Source organism: Nelumbo lutea, chromosome 1 (genome assembly GCF_056320005.1).
Source record: "Nelumbo lutea isolate HS-2025 chromosome 1, American lotus-T2T, whole genome shotgun sequence".
Taxonomy (NCBI): domain Eukaryota; kingdom Viridiplantae; phylum Streptophyta; class Magnoliopsida; order Proteales; family Nelumbonaceae; genus Nelumbo; species Nelumbo lutea.
Window position 1 is genome coordinate 163,515,284 of NC_142684.1, and position 20,057 is coordinate 163,535,340.

At 38.7% G+C, this 20,057-nt stretch overlaps 2 protein-coding genes across 15 annotated transcripts in view; one reads left to right on the forward strand and one right to left on the reverse strand.

Annotated features, from left to right (window-relative positions):
* Positions 1–16,050, forward strand: part of LOC148878854 (transcription factor EMB1444-like) — a 50,772-nt gene extending 34,722 nt beyond the window's left edge. For 3 of the 5 annotated variants that reach the window (XR_016104030.1, XM_088960219.1, XM_088960220.1), the window contains 3 exons: positions 5,274–5,402; positions 5,482–5,607; positions 15,720–16,050. Coding sequence is in view for 3 of the 5 variants with exons in the window: in XM_088960219.1 (XP_088816345.1) it covers positions 5,274–5,402; positions 5,482–5,607; positions 15,720–15,800 (336 nt within the window). In the remaining 2 variants the exon portion in view is untranslated. The remainder of the gene's footprint in view (positions 1–5,273; positions 5,403–5,481; positions 5,608–15,719) is intronic. The other 2 variants (XR_016104031.1, XM_088960221.1) reach the window with 1 other exon arrangement.
* Positions 10,688–19,796, reverse strand: LOC148878856 (1-aminocyclopropane-1-carboxylate oxidase homolog 1-like). Of its 10 annotated transcripts, none has more exons than XR_016104032.1 (5): positions 18,844–19,524; positions 18,371–18,692; positions 16,611–16,827; positions 11,103–11,445; positions 10,688–11,004 (listed from the first exon to the last, which is right to left on the reverse strand). XR_016104032.1 is itself a non-coding variant. In XM_088960226.1 (5 exons), the coding sequence occupies exons 1-4, from the start codon at positions 19,392–19,394 to the stop codon at positions 11,561–11,563; spliced, it is 1,161 nt and encodes a 386-aa protein (XP_088816352.1). In that variant the 5' UTR covers positions 19,395–19,524; the 3' UTR covers positions 10,688–11,445; positions 11,555–11,560. The 10 variants fall into 10 exon arrangements, 8 of the variants coding, with proteins under 8 accessions (XP_088816352.1, XP_088816351.1, XP_088816350.1 ...); XM_088960226.1 differs by adding an exon at positions 11,555–11,631 and having other exon boundaries at positions 10,688–11,445; XM_088960224.1 differs by lacking the exons at positions 10,688–11,004; positions 11,103–11,445 and adding exons at positions 14,124–14,642; positions 19,733–19,796 and having other exon boundaries at positions 18,844–19,434.
* Positions 19,797–20,057: the final 261 nt, after the last annotated feature.

The window sequence follows — 20,057 nt, forward strand, 5'->3', positions numbered from 1 at the left end:
AGAAATGAACTCAATGTCTATCATCCTCTCACTCCAGATGTTAAGGTTCAGCAACAATAGAGGGAACAACTAGATGTCACAAGGTTCTTAGTGGGGTTGAAATCAGAGTATGAACCAGTTAGGGCCCAAATATTGGGGGGCTCTACCCTTCCTACACTTGAGGAAGTGTTTGCTCGGCTTCGCAGGACTTCTTTGGGACAAACAGAGAATCCCACACAGTCTGATAGATCAGCTTTTGTGACAGACAGAGGAGGTGGACGTGGTACGAAAGGGGGAGGACATGCCTCCCGAGGAGGTCGTGGTGGTGGTCGTGACTCAAGGGGAGGCCGTGGCAAAGAAAAAGGCAGCTCTACAAGGAAGTGTACCCACTATGGCAGGGAAGGACATTCCGTAAATTTTTGTTATGATCTTCATGACCGCCCTCCCTCTAAATGGGCCAATCATGCTGTTGCTGGTGGGGTTGATGTCAGTGATAATCAATAGGCAGACCTAACTCCTTCCACATCTACATTTGTTTCCGGAAGGGAGATGGTGAGTGTACCGCGTGATGAGTATGAGCGGTTCCTTCAGTCCACTTCACAACACACTACTGCTACTCTTGCCCACTCAGGTATAGCTTGCCTGTCATCTAAAACCTCTCCTTGGATTATTGACTCTGGAGCCTCTAATCACATGACCGGGACTCCAGGTGTGTTCTCTTCTTTCTCTGAAACTTCCACATCTCAAACCGTTACCCTTGTCAATGGATCCTCCTCTCCCATCTGTGGTGTTGGCAATGTTGACATGGCTTCTCTTTCTTTATCATTTGTTCTATATGTCCCTAAGTTTCCATTCAATCTTATGTCTGTTAGTAAATTAACCAAGACTCTTAACTGTTTTGTTACTTTTTTCCCTTCCTCTTGTGTTTTTCAGGATCTCAGGACGGGGAAGAAGATTGGTGGGGGGCATGAAGCTGGTGGATTGTATTACCTTGACAGTGGTGGATCGTCAGTTGCACTTCAGACTTCACTCACTCCTCTACAGTGGCATTGTCGACTGGGACATCCTTCTCTCAAGGCACTCAAGATACTAGTTCCGTCTTTGAGTCATTTGTCAGTGTTACAGTGTGAGTCGTGTCAGTTTGGGAAACATCGTCGTGTTTCCTTCAGTCCTAGAGTTGAAAGTCGTATGTTGAGTCCTTTTGCTTTGGTTCATTCAGATGTTTGGGGTCCGATCAAAATAGAGTCTTATAATGGTTACAAGTATTTTGTCACTTTTATTGATGATTGTTCAAGAATGACATGGATTTATATAATGAAAGAAAGGAGTGAATTATTTTCCATTTTTCAAAAATTCCATGCTGAAATACGTACACAATTTGGTGTTCCAATCAAAGTTCTTTGTTCAGATAATGGTCGTGAATATTTTCTAACTTCCTTTCAACAATATTTAGAACAACATGGCATCATTCATCAAACTTCTTGTGCATCCACTCCTCAACAAAATGGGGTGGCTGAACAGAAGAACCGTCATCTCCTTGAAACAGCTCGGTCCTTCATCATATGAGTGTTCCTAAACGGTTTTGGAGTGATGTTGTACTTACTGCGGGTTTCCTCATTAATCGGATGCCCTCCTTTATTCTTTATGGTCGGTCTCCCTTCTCTATCTTGTTCCCCACCTTGTATCCCTTTCCATTAACACCTCGTATCTTTGGCTGTGTGTGCTTTGTTCACAATCTGAGTCCTGGAATAGACAAGTTGGATGCACGCTCCATTAAGTGTGTCTTTCTTGGATACTCCCGGACTCAAAAAGGGTACAAGTGTTACAATTCCATTACACGGAAGTGCTATGTCTATCCTGATGTCACCTTTTTTGAGTCTGCTCCCTTCTTCTCAGGAACTGAAGCATCTTCGTCTCCACCTTTACTTCCTCTTCCTCTTCCGGTCAGTGATCCTGTTTCGGGTGTTCCTGTTGGAGTTGACTCGTCACCTCATCCAGTGCAGATCCCTACTGAACGACCACCAATTCGGCAAGTGTATACACGTCGAACGATACCGGCCCCTCCTCCAGCTTCTACCTTGTCTGCAGATCCTGTCGTTGCTCCTGTTGCTGAACCTTCAGGACTTGACCTACCCATTGCCTTACGGAAAGGTAAACGTAGTTCTACTCTCCATCCCATTTCCAATTTTGTTTCAGTATCTCGCCTTTCCGCCTCACATTGCCAGTTTGTTTCACTATTGTCATCTATTTCCATACCTAATAATATCCAAGAGGCTCTTAGTTCACCTGGGTGGAGGCAGGCAATAGAGGAGGAACTCTCTACTCTTCAACATACTCACACGTGGGAGCTCACTACTCTTCCTCCTGGTAAGCATGTTGTGGGTTGTAAATGGGTGTATACTGTTAAATACTTGCTAGATGGTAGTGTGGAGCGTCTGAAAGCCAGACTTGTTGCTAAAGGGTATTCACAGTTGTATGGAGTGAGCTATATGGAGACCTTCTCTCCAATGGCTAAGATTAGCTCTGTTCGTGTGTTAATTTCCCTGGCAGTTATGTATGATTGGCCCTTATTTCAACTTGATATAAAAAATGCCTTCCTTCATGGTGACCTTATAGAAGAGGTATATATGGAGCAACCACCTGGGTTTGTTGCTCAGGGGGAGGCTGGTAAGGTGTGCAGACTGAAAAAGGCAATTTATGGGTTGAAACAATCGCCTCGTGCTTGGTTCGGGAAGTTTAGTGAAATGGTGAAGAATTTTGGAATGAAACAATGCCAGGTTGATCACTCAGTGTTCAGCTATGACTCAGAAGCTGGAAAGATTTTATTAGTGGTCTATGTGGATGATATTGTCATAACTGGCAATGAAAAATTGGGGATCGAAAAACTCTAGGTCTTTCTGCAAAATCATTTTCAAACAAAAGACCTTGGGATATTGAAGTATTTCTTGAGTATAGAAGTTGCTAGATCAAGACAAGGTGTAAACCTGTGCCAAAGAAAATATGTTCTCGATCTATTGGACAAAATAGGACTGTTAGGTACAAAACCGGCTGAGACTCCTATGGAACCAAATGTTAAGTTGAGCAGTGATACAGGGGAAATATTTGATGATCCTGGAAGGTATAGACGACTAGTGGGGAAGGTGAACTATTTGACTATCACGAGACCAGACATCTCCTTTGCAGTAAGTGTGGTGAGCCAATTTATGCAGAACCCTCGTATATCTCACTGGGATGCAGTTCTTAGAATTGTAAGATATTTGAAGGGAGCTCTGGGCCATGGGCTATTGTATAAACCAAGAGGAAAACTTGAAGTAGTTGGGTACACGGATGCAGATTGGGTGGGCTCTGTGTCTGATAGAAGATCTACTACAGGTTACTGCACATTTCTTGGAGGAAATCTTGTGACGTGGAAGAGAAAAGCAGACGGTTGTGGCTAGAAGCAGTGCTGAAGCCGAGTACAGAGCCATGGCACACACTACATGTGAATTAGTGTGGTTGAGGAATCTCCTACAAGAAATCGGGTTCCACATGGATAAACCTATGAAGTTGTACTGTGACAATCAAGCTATGCTCCATATCTCATCCAATCCTGTTTTTCATGAGAGAACAAAGCACATAGAGATTGATTGCCACTTTGTGAGGGAGAAGGTTCTTACTGGAGAGATAAGCACAGAACATGTAAGCTCAGGTGATCAGTGGGCAGATTTGTTTACAAAAGCCTTAAGCTCAGGGAAAGTGAACTATATATGTAACAAGCTGGGATTATATGACATATATTCTCCAGCTTGAGGGGGAGTGTAGTTAGCCGAATAAGGGTAGATTAGTCAACTCACCTTGATTAAGTTTTGAGCTTATGTGGCAGTCTTATTAGAGGTTCTCTGTCCCATACTTAAGTAGGGGCAGTTTAGTCCTTGTACATTTAATTAGAAGCCTAATCACTATTAAGAGGTCGATGATTGGGTTTAGCTATCAGGTTCGACAGTTCTTTCATCTTCTTCTTCTTCTTCTTCTTTTCCTTCTCTTTCTTCTTCTCCTTACTGGTTCGGACTACTGTAGCTACAGTAGAAACATGTATATATGCATGTAAGTACTTATGTATATGTGTATTAACTATTCATGCATGTATGCATGTATATTGTATGTGAAGTTTTAAGACAATTTTTTTCTACAACATGGTAACTGTGCTCTTTTACACATAATAATGCTCTTATTGAATTAATATGAACCCTTAGTGTCTAGGAAATAAGTACATTTGAAAAAAGTAGAGAAGTCGGGCCAATCAGAGACCAACACAAGCCCAACTTGAACCCAACCTGAAGCTTTAGGGTTGGGGGTTCAACCCAACCTAACCTGGCCCAACTTGCACCCCTAGTCAAGTGGTTCAACCAGTTGGTTGAACTAGTGACCCATGCCATTAGGTATATAAATATATAATATATTATATATGATAACATGTCTGATGTTTGTGGCTTACTGGTTATTTTTCTAATCTTCATTCAAGTGATTTAGGTTCATTGTAAATCATGCTTTTGGAAAAAAAAAAGAACACATATATTTGGTCAATATAAGCATTAAAGAAGCACAAATACACACACACACACAAATTGTGTTGTGGCTTATTGGTAATATGCAATTCTTTGTAAATATCAGGTTGTGAGTTGAATTCCTATTATTATCATCTACAACATATCATGGAGCAATGACTTGGGTTGATCATTGAAAACTGGCCGGGTCACTAAAACTTTCTGTTCTTCAACAGTTTTCCCAAGTTAATAGTGAGTCAGATGTTTTTTAGGAAAAACTAAAACTCAGGATAAAAAAAAAAAATTGCTGATTCCCTCCAGTTTTTGAGTTTGATGGTCAGACCATCTGGTCCGGTTGAAGTAACATTGATTTTTATGTGTTGTGCCTTATAGTAATTTAAACCTCAAATTTAACTTTATTGATATATATATGAAGGATTTTTGTGAGTTCCCCTAGCATATGCATGTGTATCCAGATCATTACACTCTCCAAATTATATAGCAATATGTATCTTAAAATTCCCTTTCTAATAATCCTTGCAATACCAATACTTTGAACCTTGGATAGAGGTAGTCACCAATATATGCAGCTCAAATTACATATTTATGGAGTTATTTTATTGATTTTTAGATAGCTCTCCTAGATTAAAACTTGATATATTGTATCATCGTTTGTAAAAGAAAAAAATTTCATTTTGTTTTAATTTTAATTGCGATTGTCTACCATATGGAACTTACGTTATATTTATGAATATGTGGTTGCACGATAAGACAATGGATCTACTAGGATCCTGTAGTCATGATCATGGTTCAAGCTGGGCTCTAGAAGTAGGAAGCCAGACAAATTCTTGCCCTGTAATAGTGGAGAATCTTAACATGAATGGGCAGATGCTTATAGAGGTTTGTACTCATCAAATATGAATAAATTTCTTGTTAGTCTTATTTTCCCTAAATGAAGTATTCTGGACAAACTCTGTAGATTTTGTGCGAGGATTGCAACCATTTTCTTGAGATAGCTGAAGCCATTAGAAGATTGGGACTTACAATCTTAAAGGGTTTGACAGAAGCTCATGGCAAAAAGACATGGGCTTGTTTTATTGTTGAGGTGAGGCTTTGGTTGCATATGAGCTCTTGGCTTTGTCAGAGTTTGAGAAAATATATATCATGGTTGTCTTAATTCCTGATATCATATAATTTTGTGGAGCTTTCTCTTAGTATATATATAATTTCATGTCAAACAAGTTATGACAGTGTGTTAACAGCATCACAACCAAACTGTATCAATTGAAATTACTAATGGCTCATCTGGAAACCACATGGAATGAAATGATTTCTTCTTACTTGAAGAATTTATCTGAATAAGTTAGAAATTTATTTTTATAAGAATATTAAGAAAGAAATGGTCATTGAAAGATTATGAAAAAAACGAATTCATTTATATCATTTTCCTGAAATTCTAGTAATTTTTTCTTTTATTTTTAATTTCTTTTCTTTTGGAGAATGTGTTGCCTTGATAATACTATAAAAGAAAAGGCCACTACCAAGTGTTGCTCCAGCTATCTGGGGTCTTGGAAGGGTGGAGTGGATATGGACCTAACATTTAGCACATTTTTGCACAAAGTGGCCACTCTCATACTCAAATCCATATTCTCAGGCTTTACAGCCCAAAATTTTACCATTATAGCAAGAAATGGCCCCTTATTAGTTCAAATACTATGATAACCGAAAAAAAAAGAATTATTTGTTCCATAAAATATGTAGTGACACAGCACAGTAGATTGGTGTGGTCCCTCCTTATATTTATGTTATGTTTTATGTTATTTATTGCTTGCCGTTATTGTCTTTCTTTTTTTTGTACTAATCTTTGTTTGCTAACATATTAATACAAACAGTGGGGAAACAGGAATATTACTTACTGCACTCCTTTTCTCATTCTCTCCTCTCTTCTCTGTTCTCCTCTGTTATTTTCTCCCTTTCCTTTTGTTGAATACACATTAGAATATAGTCTGACTGTAAATCCCTTCAGCCAAGTTGGTATTAGAGCAGGTCTAGGGTTGATTAGGGTTCTCATGTGGACTTGATCCAGTCAGCTGCATGCGAATTTCCTAGGGCTGGAGCTTCAGCACATGTTGCCCAATTCTTGGAAGAATTCTATTGTTGCCCAGGGTGGTGTCTGACCTTGGAGATTGCCCAGTGACCAGGAAGAATCAGAGAAATCAGGTCGGTATAAGGTCTAGGGCTTAAACATGAGTTTGGAAGTGGCGCTCAGAGTTTTCTAGGCTGATTTCTCATCTTTGTTGAGATTGACAGTCATTAGAAGGTATTTGGATCCTTATAGAAAGAGTGACTAGTAGAATTACTTTTCTCCAGGCCTGTTCTAGGGTTTCCTACGAGACTGCGATCAGTTTTTTGATCTCAGACCTACTTCTGTGACTGATAGTCACCTGAATATTATTTTGGAGAATTGTTTGAGGATGGTTATTTGTTTTGGAGGCTGTACAGACTTGTTTAGCATTTATTAGTGGCTGTTATTTGTTGGAGGACTATCATTTGTAGTGTATTTGTCATTGAGACAGCTAGGAGTGAATCGAAGGCTCAAGGGGAAGGACCTGTAGGGGCTGGACGTATGACAAATAACTCTTTTCAGATTACTACTGTCAAGGTTGATTGAACTAGCTACTTGGAATGGGCACAATCAGCCATGATGGCCATTGGAGGTAGAGGGAAACTTCAGTATGTGATTGGGGACATAAAGAAACCAGCCAAGAAAGACCCAACTATGCTAAATGGGTTCAGGAAAATCTACTTGCTTAAGCATCCACTTGGGAGGAATAAAGAAGTTGGGAGGTCTTCTGTTTGTAAATCTGAGTTAGATTATGCTTTGGCATAATTGGTTGGGTCAGTTATCATTTGGGGCTTTGAAGAGTCCTTTTTCCTACATTGTTTGAGTCAGTCCAAGTGTCCAATTTAAGGTATGAGAGTTGTGAACTTGTAAAGCATTATAGATCAAGTTATTCTTTGAGTAATAACAGAGGCATTTCTCTTTTTGAAATTGTGCATAACGATGTTTGGAACCATATCATATTACTACTATGGGGGGAGGGTACAAATATTTCTTGTTGTTTGTTGATGATCATTCCCATTTCTCATGGGTTTATCTTATTCATTGTCAAGATGAGATCCCTTCTCTAACCCGTGCTTTTCACCAAATGGTTATAACCCAATTTGGAATCAAAATCAAAGCTTTTAGGTAAGATAATGCCACAAAGTATTTTGAAAAATCCTTGGCTTCATATTTCCTTGAATATAGGGTTATCCATCAAAGTACCTATCCCCATACACCTCAGCAAAATGGAGTATCTGAGAGAAAGAACACATCTTGGAAGTTGCTAGAAGCATCATGCTGAATTCTAATGTTATATGTTTTTGGAGGGATGCCATCCACACAAGCATGTATCTAATCAACAGGGTTCCTTCACGAGTTTGAGATATGAAATCTCCTTTTAACCCAACGTATCCAAATAAAGACATGTTCACTATCCCCCTTAAGCCCTTTGGATGCATTTGCTTTGTTCAAATCCTTGGACCTCATTGCTCTACATTTTATCTTAAGTCTGCTAAGTGTATTTTTCTTAGGTATGCACAAAGTCAAAAGGGGTACTGTTGCTATGATCTTGTCTCTAGAACTTGTTTTGGTCTATGGATGTTACCTTATTTGAGGATGTTCACTATTATTCCCAAGGGTTTCATCTCAGGGAGAGAGTGGTGAGAAGGGTATTTTTGCCTCGGAAGTTCCGTTACCTATTCTATCACTGAAAGAGAGTGTGGTGAAGGGGATTTCAAAAGTGTAAAGAATTAAGGGTGTCTCATAGACAGTGGAGGTAGATTGATTTCAGTCATGAGCAATCAAGGCCAGTTCTCGTCTCCACTACAACCCCTTTACCTACTACTATTGCAGATGACATTCTTATTACTACTGAGCCTCATCCTCCCTCAAATGATCTTGACCTCTCTATTGCAATTTGCAAAGGGACGCGTTGTTGTACCTCATCTACCACCCATTGCATATCTCAACATCTTTATTATAACCACCTTTCACCATCTTATAAATCTTTTTTGGCATCTATTGCTATTTGCTACTATATCTATTCCTAGAACAATGCAAGAATCCCTACTAGTGCCTAAGTGGAAGGATGCAATGAAGGTAGAAATGGATGTCCTCACTAAAAATAATACATGGAAGCTAGTGGATCACCTAGAAGGGAAGAAACCTATCGGGTACAAATGGGTGTTTACAGTAAAATATAATGCAAATGGCTTAATCGAAATATACAAGGCCCAACCAGTTGCAAAAGTGATAACATGGACTTATGGTATTGATTACGTTGAGACCTTTGCACTAGTTGACAAGATGAACACCACTAGAGTGATGTTTCCCCTTGTTGTGAATTTCTCATGGTCGTTGTTCCAAATGGATGTTAAAAATGCCTTCCTCAATGGTGATTTGCAGGAGGAGGTATATATGGAATTACCCCCTGGTTTCATGATGCAGATACAAAAAAGAAAGCCTATTGGATGGAGAAGATTTTGTATGGTCTAAAGCAATCCCCAGGGTCATGGTTTGATAGATTTAGACTTGCCTTGGAGAAGTTTGGCTATGTGCAGGCCTAGTTAGACTACACACTTTTTTATCAAGAAGGAAAGTTCTTCCTTAACTTTCCTTGCAGTGTATGTTGATGATATTGTGGTAATAGGCAATGATACTAGTGAAATTAATTCTTAAGCAGTTATTTAACAAAAGGTTTGAAGTGAAAGACTTGGGTGATTTGCGCTATTTCTTGGGAATTGAAGTGGCTCAATCTAAACATGGCATTTTTATCTCATAAAGAAAATATGTCCTAGATCTATTAGAGGAAATTGAGAAATTAGGAATTAAACCTGCTGATACACCTACTAAACAAAATCATAAGACAAGTGTAGAAGGTGGTGAGCCTCTTGAAGGCAAAGCTATGATCCATCCATTAGTTGGAAAACATATTTATCTATATCACGATGCAGCATCTCTTATGTTGCCAGTGTTGTCAGTCAGTACATGCATTTTCCCAAAATATCCCATCTACTTGCAATTGAAAGGATTCATGCTTACTTGAAGAAATGTCCAAGCTGAGGCATACTCTTCAAAAATAATGCTCATATGAAAATAGAGGCATATACAAATACTGGTCGGGTGTATTGATAGGAGATCTAATTCAAGGTGTTGTGCCTTTGTTGGAGGGAATCTTGTTTCATGGAGGAGTAAGAAACAAAATGGTGTTGCCCATTCCATTGTCGAGACTCAATATAGAGTCCATTGCTAATGGTATGGTTGAAGTATTATGGTTGAGATCCCTACTTGAGTTGGGAATTGAATATGAAAAGCCATTGATGTTGTATTGTAACAACCAGGCCACTATTAATATTACTCAAAATCCAATACAACATGATTGAACCCAACATCTCGAGGTGGACTGGTGGGTGTCGAATCCAACCAAAGATAAAAAGTCTTGCTCGAGTGAATAATTTGTATATAGTGATGAGCAAGGTCGTCTCCACAGGGATTGGGTGGATTTATTTCCAAGTAAATGAAGTAGGGGGTTGTGAAAATAAGGAAGATAAGATGAAATAAAAGAAAATAATAGAAAGCAAGGATCAAATCGATGGGAGATAGCTTCCGGTTGAGGGGACAAGTTCAGCTTTGATTCTTATCATTGATCCTCGATGCAAGGATAAATTCATATGTTTATGAATAAATTGGTTATAGCCATTAACAAGCTCTAACAGCCAGCCTCTACTCGTATTATTCGACAACCAAAACAAGCTCTTTGATTGCTTCTCTTATTAATAGATAGTCCTAAACAAGCTCTTAGGATTTAATCTATTAATAGCATTAAGAGGGGAAAGACCCAATTCTGGTCAACGATCTCACAAGCTCGGACCGTTTAAACCAGATCATACATTTTCCTAACATAGATCGAAAACTTTTTTGCAATCAATTTCTGTTAGTTGCCACCATGATCAAACCTACCAATCATATATGAAACTTGAGGTTCAATCGTCCATAGATTATTCTCATTGAATGAGCAAGGGCACCTTCTTGCTTAATCAATAAAAATATTCTTCACAGTTAATTGCAGAAAACATATGAATACTCATAAACAATGAACTGAAATAAAAATCAATTAGATCTCACAATGTTTATAGAATCAAAGCTTCCCTAACCCTTCAACTAGAAATTAAAACCTTACAGACACTTCATGATGAAATCGCAGCTTCCAGATGAGAGGGGGCGAACTCTGCTTCTTCCTCCTTGGTTGCTGATTGCTTTTCTTGAAGGCTGAAGCTCTCTTGCAGGATTTGATGATGCCCTGGGTGCTAGTCCGCCCCCCTTTATATAGCTTTAGGAGGAGGGGCTGTTTCCAACTCCTTTTTGGAGTTCCTTCTCAAAAATAGAAAGTCCTATTTCCTATAGATAATGCCTAGATTAGATCTAATCTACTCCTATCTCTTAATTGGTAATCTTAATCTCTTTTATCCTTCTAGAAATACAATAGAAAATTGAACCTGATAGGACTCTTTGATGTTTCTTATTCTTGCATTCGTATTGGGCTTCTTCAACGAATTGGACTACTGCAAGGCTTCTCTGCGAACTGGGCTTTAGCTGCGAACTGGGCTTTTCTACGAATTCGCTTAGACTTCGGGCCCGATTTTGACCTCGATGCAGTCCGAATCTATCAAAACTCAAAACATGAAAGTTGTAGAGTTTTTCCTTATCTTTCTAATGCATCTTGAATCATCTCGATCGGAGTCCGGATGGGAGAGTTATGCCCAAATTATCACGCGGCGCCGAAACTGTGCAAAATTACCCAATTAGCCTTGTTTTTCACCCTACGCCTTCTTTCGTGCCCTAAATCGAAATACAAGAATAGTGAGTCTAATTAGGTACTAATTAAGTATAAAATACTGAATATTGAGGGATAAAAATATGATAATTTTTATTCTCATCATGGACTGACATTTTATCAAAGAAAGAGTTGCTTCTCAAGAAGTGTGTCCTTCCCTATGTTGGTTCTGATATGCAACTTGCTGATATCTTCACCAAAGTTGTTACAAAGATAAAGTTAGAGACATATTTATGCAAGTTGGGAATGACTAATATCTAATCGCAACTTGAGGGGGAGTGTAGAGACACAGTACAGTCCTCCCATAATTGTCAAGGAGTTTGGGCGAGGCCCCACCTAGGCATCACCTAGTTGACTAGGCGTCCTTGGATGGGCTACTCACCCAAATGCCTTGACTTTTAGCAACTAGGCGACTAAGCGCCCACTTAGGTGACAAAAATGACAAGGTGGGCACCTTTTATAATATCATTTATATTGTTGTATCATATTAATGTATGTGTTAATTCATTATATTATATGCTATATATATTAATTATACTTTGTTTTAATGTTTTACTATTGAAATTTAAAAGATCAAAGGGTTTTGAGGAGAGGAAAAGAAAGAAAGGAAGAAAGAATAGAATTATAAAGACAGAAACTCCATCCTTGTTTTTTCTATTTTACTTTTCATCTTGAATATTTATCATATAAAGTTAATAACCTTTTTAGCTGCTAATTGATATGAAATTGCTCTATTAAATACTTATTATAGTAGTATTATTTTTGAAAACAATGAAATTAATATATGTAAAGATTTTTATCTTTTAGATGTGATGATTTGCCACATTTTTAGAGGGAATTTAATGTTCTTAATAAAGAGAATTGCTATTTTTTCACTTAACATACATGCTGAATGGTATATAAAACTAGGGAACTAACCAAAAGTTAGTCTTTTTATATTATAAAATTTTTATCTCCTAGGAGACTAGGCGCCCCAGTGTCGCCCAGAATCGCACATGACTAGGCGCCCTTGGATGGGCGCCTCACCCAAATGCCTTGACTTTTAGCAACTAGGCGACTAAGTGCCCACCTAGGTGACAAAAATGACAAGGTGGGCCCCTTTTATAATATCATTTATATTGTTGTATCATATTAATGTATGTGTTAATTCATTATATTATATGCTATATATATTAATTATACTTTGTTTTAATGTTTTACTATTGAAATTTAAAAGATCAAAGGGTTTTGAGGAGAGGAAAAGAAAGAAGGGAAGAAAGAATAGAATTATAAAGACAGAAACTCCATCCTTGTTTTTTCTATTTTACTTTTCATCTTGAATATTTATCATATAAAGTTAATAACCTTTTTAGCTGCTAATTGATATGAAATTGCTCTATTAAATACTTATTATAGTAGTATTATTTTTGAAAACAATGAAATTAATATATGTAAAGAATTTTATCTTTTAGATGTGATGATTTGCCACATTTTTAGAGGGAATTTAATGTTCTTAATAAAGAGAATTTCTATTTTTTCACTTAACATGCATGCTGAATGGTATATAAAACTAGGGAACTAACCAAAAGTTAGTCTTTTTATATTATAAAATTTTTATCTCCTAGGAGACTAGGCGCCCCAGTGTCACCCAGAATCGCACAGATGCCTTGAAAACTATGGACTTTATATTTATGTTATATTTTATGTTATTTATTGCTTGCTGTTAGCTTCTTGTTATTGTCTTCCTTTTCTTATATGGGTGGCAAGGGTACTTTTGTTTGCTAACATATAAATATAAATAGTAGGGCAGCAGGAACATAACTTACTGCACCCCTTTTGTCATTCTCTCTTCTCTTCTTCGCTGTTCTCCTCTGTTATTTTTTCCAAGGTTCAAAATATCGATACAGGGTGATACGCCAGTAGGGCGTATCGGCCTGTATCAATACTGTTTTTTTTTGTTTTTTTTGTTTATTTTTTTTTGAATCTGGTTCAGAGGGGCCGGTTTAAGGCTGGTCTACCCCCTGAACCACTCGCTGACCCGAAACACTCCCTGTAGGGGCGTATCAGGAAGGCTCCGATACATGACAAAATTTTGATCCTTGATTTTTTCCCTTTTATTTTGCTGAATACACATCAGAATATAGTCTGACTGTAAATTCTTTCCAAGTAAATACTTCCTGAATAGGGTTGGCTCTGGTGTTCTCTGGTTGTCTTTGTTGTGTTTAAAGATGACTTGGATTCCAATAAGCTTACTGTTGTTGGATTCAGGTTATAGTAAACCTGATGGGTTGGGTCATAATAACTAAGTATATGGGTGAAATTAAGCACTCAAGATGGTTGTCTTAGCAACCATCCATGAGAAGGAGGTGCCACCATACTGAAGGGCATTGACAAGATGGTTCTGTCTCTCTCTCTCTCTCTCTATGTACCTCATCTGGTGAATTAGAGTTATTACTAAGTGGCATTCACTATTTCTGCCGCATTAAGTGATAAAGTGGCTGATCCAGATAAACCATTGGATAGGAGACCTGCTGGAATGGCCATTTCTTTAATCCCCAAGTCCACATGGCCTTTATTAGCTCTCTGAAACATGGATTTTAATTTTGATTGTGAACCACATTTCAACATGGTCATCCAGAATGTTGCTTGTATTTCTCCCTTCTTCGTAATAGTAGTTTTGGTCAGATTTATTCTATGTACTGTACCCAGAAGTTCAATTTTTCCCAACTGTAGGGGTTTTCTTTTCTTTTCTTTTTTTTTTAATAGGTTCTTCAGTTTTTACTTTCAGTAGTTAATAAATTCTCTCTTTATACAGTTGTTGATAAAAATGATGAATTTCAATAATTCACACGATTTTAATATTTTTTAAATTCTTTTGAAGTGGTAAGAATATAATATGCTCATTCCAAAAGTGTGTGCATGTAACAGCCCATGTGCAGCAAGAAGCTATACATTGGGAAATCAGAAGATCTAGAGAAAAGTCTTCATATCAACATATGTTTGGTATTTATACTGCATATAAAAAGTGCTAAAACTAAAGAATTCTGAATAGGAGGCTTCCTGAATTCTTTGCATTCTTAACAATGATCTTCCTTAGGATTGCTTCTGAAGTGGTGCTCCTGTTCTCAGAAATGTTTGCGTTCCTTTCTTTCCAAGTCAACCACACTATCACAGAGGGAATTTCCCCCATAGTGTCTCTCCCTGCTTCTCTTTGATTTTCCATCTGAGGAACAATTATAGATATTGAAAGGGAAGCACTATTGTATACCATAGATGTATTAAAAAAATCCATAGGATAGAACTTGCAATGAAAAAATATGTGATCAGTTTTCTCCTCTACCATCCCAGTGATCCCACATGATTGAGAAGATCATCAGATATGAGCAAATGTTTTCTAGTCGGTGGTGAGAGGAATAGGTGGTCAATTTTTGGCTCTGACCATTCTTCCCTGCCAGTTATACCCAGTTAGGGTTGGGTTTTGGTTCAATCTGGTTAGCGTCAGAATGGCCCTAATCTTTTTCCATCTCTAAAATCAATTGAGCATCCCCCACATATAGAGAAAACAAATTCTGTAATCATATGTTGTATGTAGACCTGTTCATAGGCCAGGTAGCTTGACAGGCTGGCCTGGCTTGGCCCGTCTTTGGTCGGGCTTGGACAAGATTTTAGGCCCATGGGCTCAGTCTTTTTCAAAAAAGCCCAGCCCAAGCCCGAGCCCGAGCCTAGCCTGATAATATTTTATATAACTTACTTTGTTACTCCTCTTTTCTCTGGCCATAGTGAGATCGTTCAATATTTTTGGGGTTTTGAGGTCATTTAATATAAATAAATTGCTCGTGGTTGAATAAAAATTAAAAAAAGAGTTCTTCTTGCCCAACTTTTTGGTCAGGCTTTGGGCTTTATACAAGGGCTGGGCTTGGGCTCAAGATCGCCCAATTGTCAGGCCAGGCTCGGGCTCCCTGAACATATTCTGTTAATATAGAGGCAAAGCCTGGCCCGGTCCACCTGGCCCATAAACAGGTCTAGTTGCATGTATGAAATTCCCCTAGATAGTAACAATTAAGTGTAGAAATACAAGTTTTAGATCATAATTGTAATCATCTGATAAATATGATATTTATGTCATTTCTTAGCTAAGACCTAAGGGGGATGGGTTGAATGGATCGGATCTCTTCATAGGTAAAATAGGTATGATGGAATATAGGATACAAATTTTCTGATTTCTTGTCAAAGGAGCATTCTAGTGCCTGTATCTTTCTATTATTTCAGTGTAAAAATGTTGAACTGAGAACTCTTGCAGGAGCAGAATAACAAAGGCATGCATAGAATGGATATCTTGTGGTCGCTTATGCAGTTTTTGCAACCCAAAGCAACCGTCTGATTCTATTGTTAGCCAATATGAAGTGATGAGAGGTGGAGGTTCACTTGTAAATACAGAGACACAGCTTTGTAGGTGCATGAGTGGCGTTTCCATAACATGCGTCTTCTTTCTGTATTTGCTATTAATAATTTATTATATTATTTTTTTTAAGTTTTATGTAATACGACTTGATAGTTTGAAGATAATATTGATATATTATTGTTAGCGTTTTTTTTTAACTAAGGTATTTTGTCCCAGAGCTTTCGCTTTCTATTTTTATTGCAATTTTGTCAATGGCCTGTGTTAAGTGTCGACCCATCAGAATGCTTGTCAACCATTGCATGTCTACACTAGGAAGCACAGGAAGGCAAACGACTCCCATCTTTCTGCCCTGTAGTGTATTGATAGAGCACATCCTCCTATGAACTATGAAGTATGAACCAGTTCCAAATTCATTGTAGATTGATTCAAAAACTGGATAAATGACGAGGATAAAAATTTTTATCATGTAGTTGTTACCAAACAAGAACTAGTATTTATTTTTTCCCAGAAAAGGAATTCATGAATTGGGCTCAGGTTGGCCAATGAAGCAATTAAACTTAGCAAATCCATAGACAGGTAGTCAATCTCATCTCATAATTTAACACTGGACATGGCACTGAACGGTGCAAAATGGCAGTACAAGATTCAGGTAGCTGACCCCATATGATTGGGAAAAAACTTTCTTTGAGTTTCTGAATACTTTCAGTTTTTTATTCCTTTGAGTTAAGCGAGTACACAAATGGTATTACATTACCACTTTCAACTTGAAGTGTGTAAGCGTAGACGTACCGTCGAGTCCCTTAGACCTGAAGAAATTAGAATACTCTTGGGCCGTGGTTTCCCTGTAAATGGGAGGATTTTCCTCCGATAACAGCTCCTTGATTGGACCATAGATATGTGTGGAATCTTCACGAGACGGGAAAAAGGATGCTACGGATACACGGGGGCCTATGCGTTTTGCCAGCACTCTGTGGTCCACGCTTTTGAATCTGTCATTTGAGATAAGCTGCATAAACACAATATTGCTTTTCTGTTTTTGTGAGAAGCCCAATACGAAATAGGAAATGAAAACACCATTAGAACAAGCTTTCGCACAATGCAATGGTCCATTCACGTGTTGCGCTAGAGCCTAGGAGGAGGTATCATCAGGATAGTGTAGGAAAAAGCAACACAGCCTGGGTCAGTTGAAACCGGATGTGCTACCAACAAATGTCCAGGGGAAATGTTTCCTATTTGCGGCTATAGTAACTTGTTGGGAGACCTGTTGGAAGGCTTGTTGAGAGCAGACCCCAACTTGGGTTGGTCCAGGTTGAAGTCAATCTAGCCCAATCCAAGTATACAACCATTATTTTTAACACAAATTTATCAACAAATTAATGAAATTGAGCCCAAGTTGGACTTTATCTGCTATGTATAGCAACATGATGTCAAGAACCACCCTTCTTTCATCATGCCCCCTCTCTCATACAATCAAACTTATATGGCTAAACCAATCATGTTACATGCATAATGTGCATGAATATATGATTTCAAGTGTACTGGGGGCTCATTTGGTTCACGGGAATAGTGGTCTTGAATCAGAATCAGCCAACTGTTTTATTGGACAGAATCGGAATCCCATTTGGCCATTTCCATTCCTAATGGAATGGCATAGCCTGCCATTCCCTCCCTTCCTTTGGGGATGAAATCCTATTCCAGTTTATTTTAATTCAAATTCCTGACTAAATCAAATTGACTATGGGAATAGACCATTTCAATTTCGAGTCCAAGAAATTTCGGTTCCAATTCCGACTGCAAATCAAACCGACCAAAAATTGGATTGTTCAATACCTAACTCAATTCAATTTTGAGTTAGCAAAATTTCCTAACCATAACCCTAATCCAACCTTAAACCCAACCCTTTTTTCGACTTGCCCAAACACAAGTAGTAGCTCTTGGTAGGAGGCAGAGAAGAAGATGGACATTCACCCATCATTCTGGATGTTGGGTTAGAACATAAGAGTGATGTTGAAGATCAAAAGGCTTAGAAATCGGAGTATGATGCTCAAAGCTTTTATTTCTCATGTAAATAAGGCAATGACCATTTTAGCCATAAAGATCCATTATTAAAAGGGGCATTTTTGTCCCATTCAAGCGTTGATAACTTCCCCCAGGTGGGAAATTTATTTACCCACATAGGAGATGGGTATCACTTACCCATACCCAGAAAAATAAACTTTCCCTGATACCCACATAAATATGAAAAAAGAACATGAGATTCTTGGTCAATGGGAACCAAAATCCTATTGGTCAACATTCCCCCCTCTCAAAACCCGAAAAAATAATGCCCCCTAAAGGTGAGGTGGGTTGATGGCTTTGAAACGATGGGAAGCTCCTAGGTCCCCTAAGGGTGATCATTTCGAGCTTGGGCCCCGCCAGACTAGGCCAGGAGTCTGGGTCAGGCCTCGCCCAGGCTTGGGCTTGAGCTATAACCCTTATCATAGCCCTGGGCTAATTAACAAACCATGAAAATGTATTTGAGTATTGACAAGAAGAAGAATTAAACTGACCTGCAAAAGATCACCAACGTTTACTACTAAAGCACCAGGCATGGGTGGCACGTCAACCCAATGGTTTTTATGAAGAACTTGGAGGCCACCAATATGGTCTTGTAGAAGGATGGTGACAACATCATTGTCAGCATGCTTGCTAGTGCCCATTGTCAATTCGGGCTCAGGGCAGGCTGGGTAGTAATGACACAGAATGGCTTCACTCTCGGCGCATCCCATGTCTATCAGGCGTTTTGGCTCTAGTGTTAATGCCTCAGATACCAACTGCAACAGTGTTGCTGCTAACTTTGCAACCTGCGTCGAGTACTCCATCATTATATCCCTACAAATTAAGCACATAAGAAACCAATTAACCGATCAGGGTCGGAATTGGAAACATAGAAAACCAGACTGGGGCAGTAGTTTCACGGTTTTTTCCGTGTTCCTCATCCCACTCTAGCTAGCTAGTTAGATGTCTTTTGTTCAATACATACCTACAAGCTTCAGGCAATTCTTCAGGATTTGGAGGGTTAGGAGCCATTTTGCAATAGAAGGTGTCCCTCCAGTTAGCTGCGGGTGACTGATACAAATCGAAATTGCTATTATACACCACCCTTCTGCTGATGTCACGTGTGTAGAATCGTTTCTTCACTTCATTGTCTTGCTCGTAAAATCTGCGTACTCCTTCAAGCATCTCATCCAACAAGCTTGCAGGGATCCCATGATTAACTACCTGAAAGAAGCCCCATGTCTCCGATGCGTGGCGGATTTGACCGACGATCTCTTCATGTCGAATTGCATCTTCATGGATGCTGCCCAAATCTATAACTGGAATTGTAGTCGGGTGGATCTCACTGGTATTGGATTTCTGGTCAGTTTTATCGGATGGGCGGATGAAAATACGAGGGACCTTCACAAGCCCTGAGTCTACCAGTCCTTTAACACCAGCTTTCGATTCATCAAATTCTTTTAATTCCTTCGTTCGATCATAATCCGATGCGACTCCGGCTGCAGAAACTTTGCTGGCACCACCTGTGACTACCATCTTCTCTCTTTTGCAGGCTTCTAGCTAGCTAGGAGGAAAACTATGGGGAAGAAACCAGAGACAACGAGTCAGTAGAGTTCAACAGAAATTCCAAGATAAGAAACAACCACAGGATGATAAAGATGATGAATTCTACCCAGAAAAAGGAAAAAAAAACAAAAATATCCAATGGGGTCTTATTGAAATGTTCTGCCAACTACAAGATGATTAGTGGTGGATTTATGCGCATGTGGTGACCTTGGCTGCATTTGGTACTATTACTGTTTCTACCTATGTGAAACATTTTGTGTTAATCAACACAAGTTAATTGAGAGAGAGAGAGAGAGAGATTCTTATACCAGAAAGCTTTTTGGTTGATCAATACAAATTGCTGGTTTTACCTTGAAATGTCAAATTTGAGATTTTAAATATAAATGCCAATGTTCAATCCCTTTCTAGTTGATCCACTCTCATACGTGGTGTAACATTGCATATTTATTATCAATTTGTAATGATATACCTGATGGAGGGTGATTTGGCCCGACCTCATAATGAGGGGACAAGTGGACGTGACTCGACATAAGTGACAACTCAGCATAACGAGTTTGCTCCAACTCAGCGTAACGAGCTCACTATAACCCAGCCTGACAGCTCGCCATGAATAGCAGTTCGCTACAAGGTAAT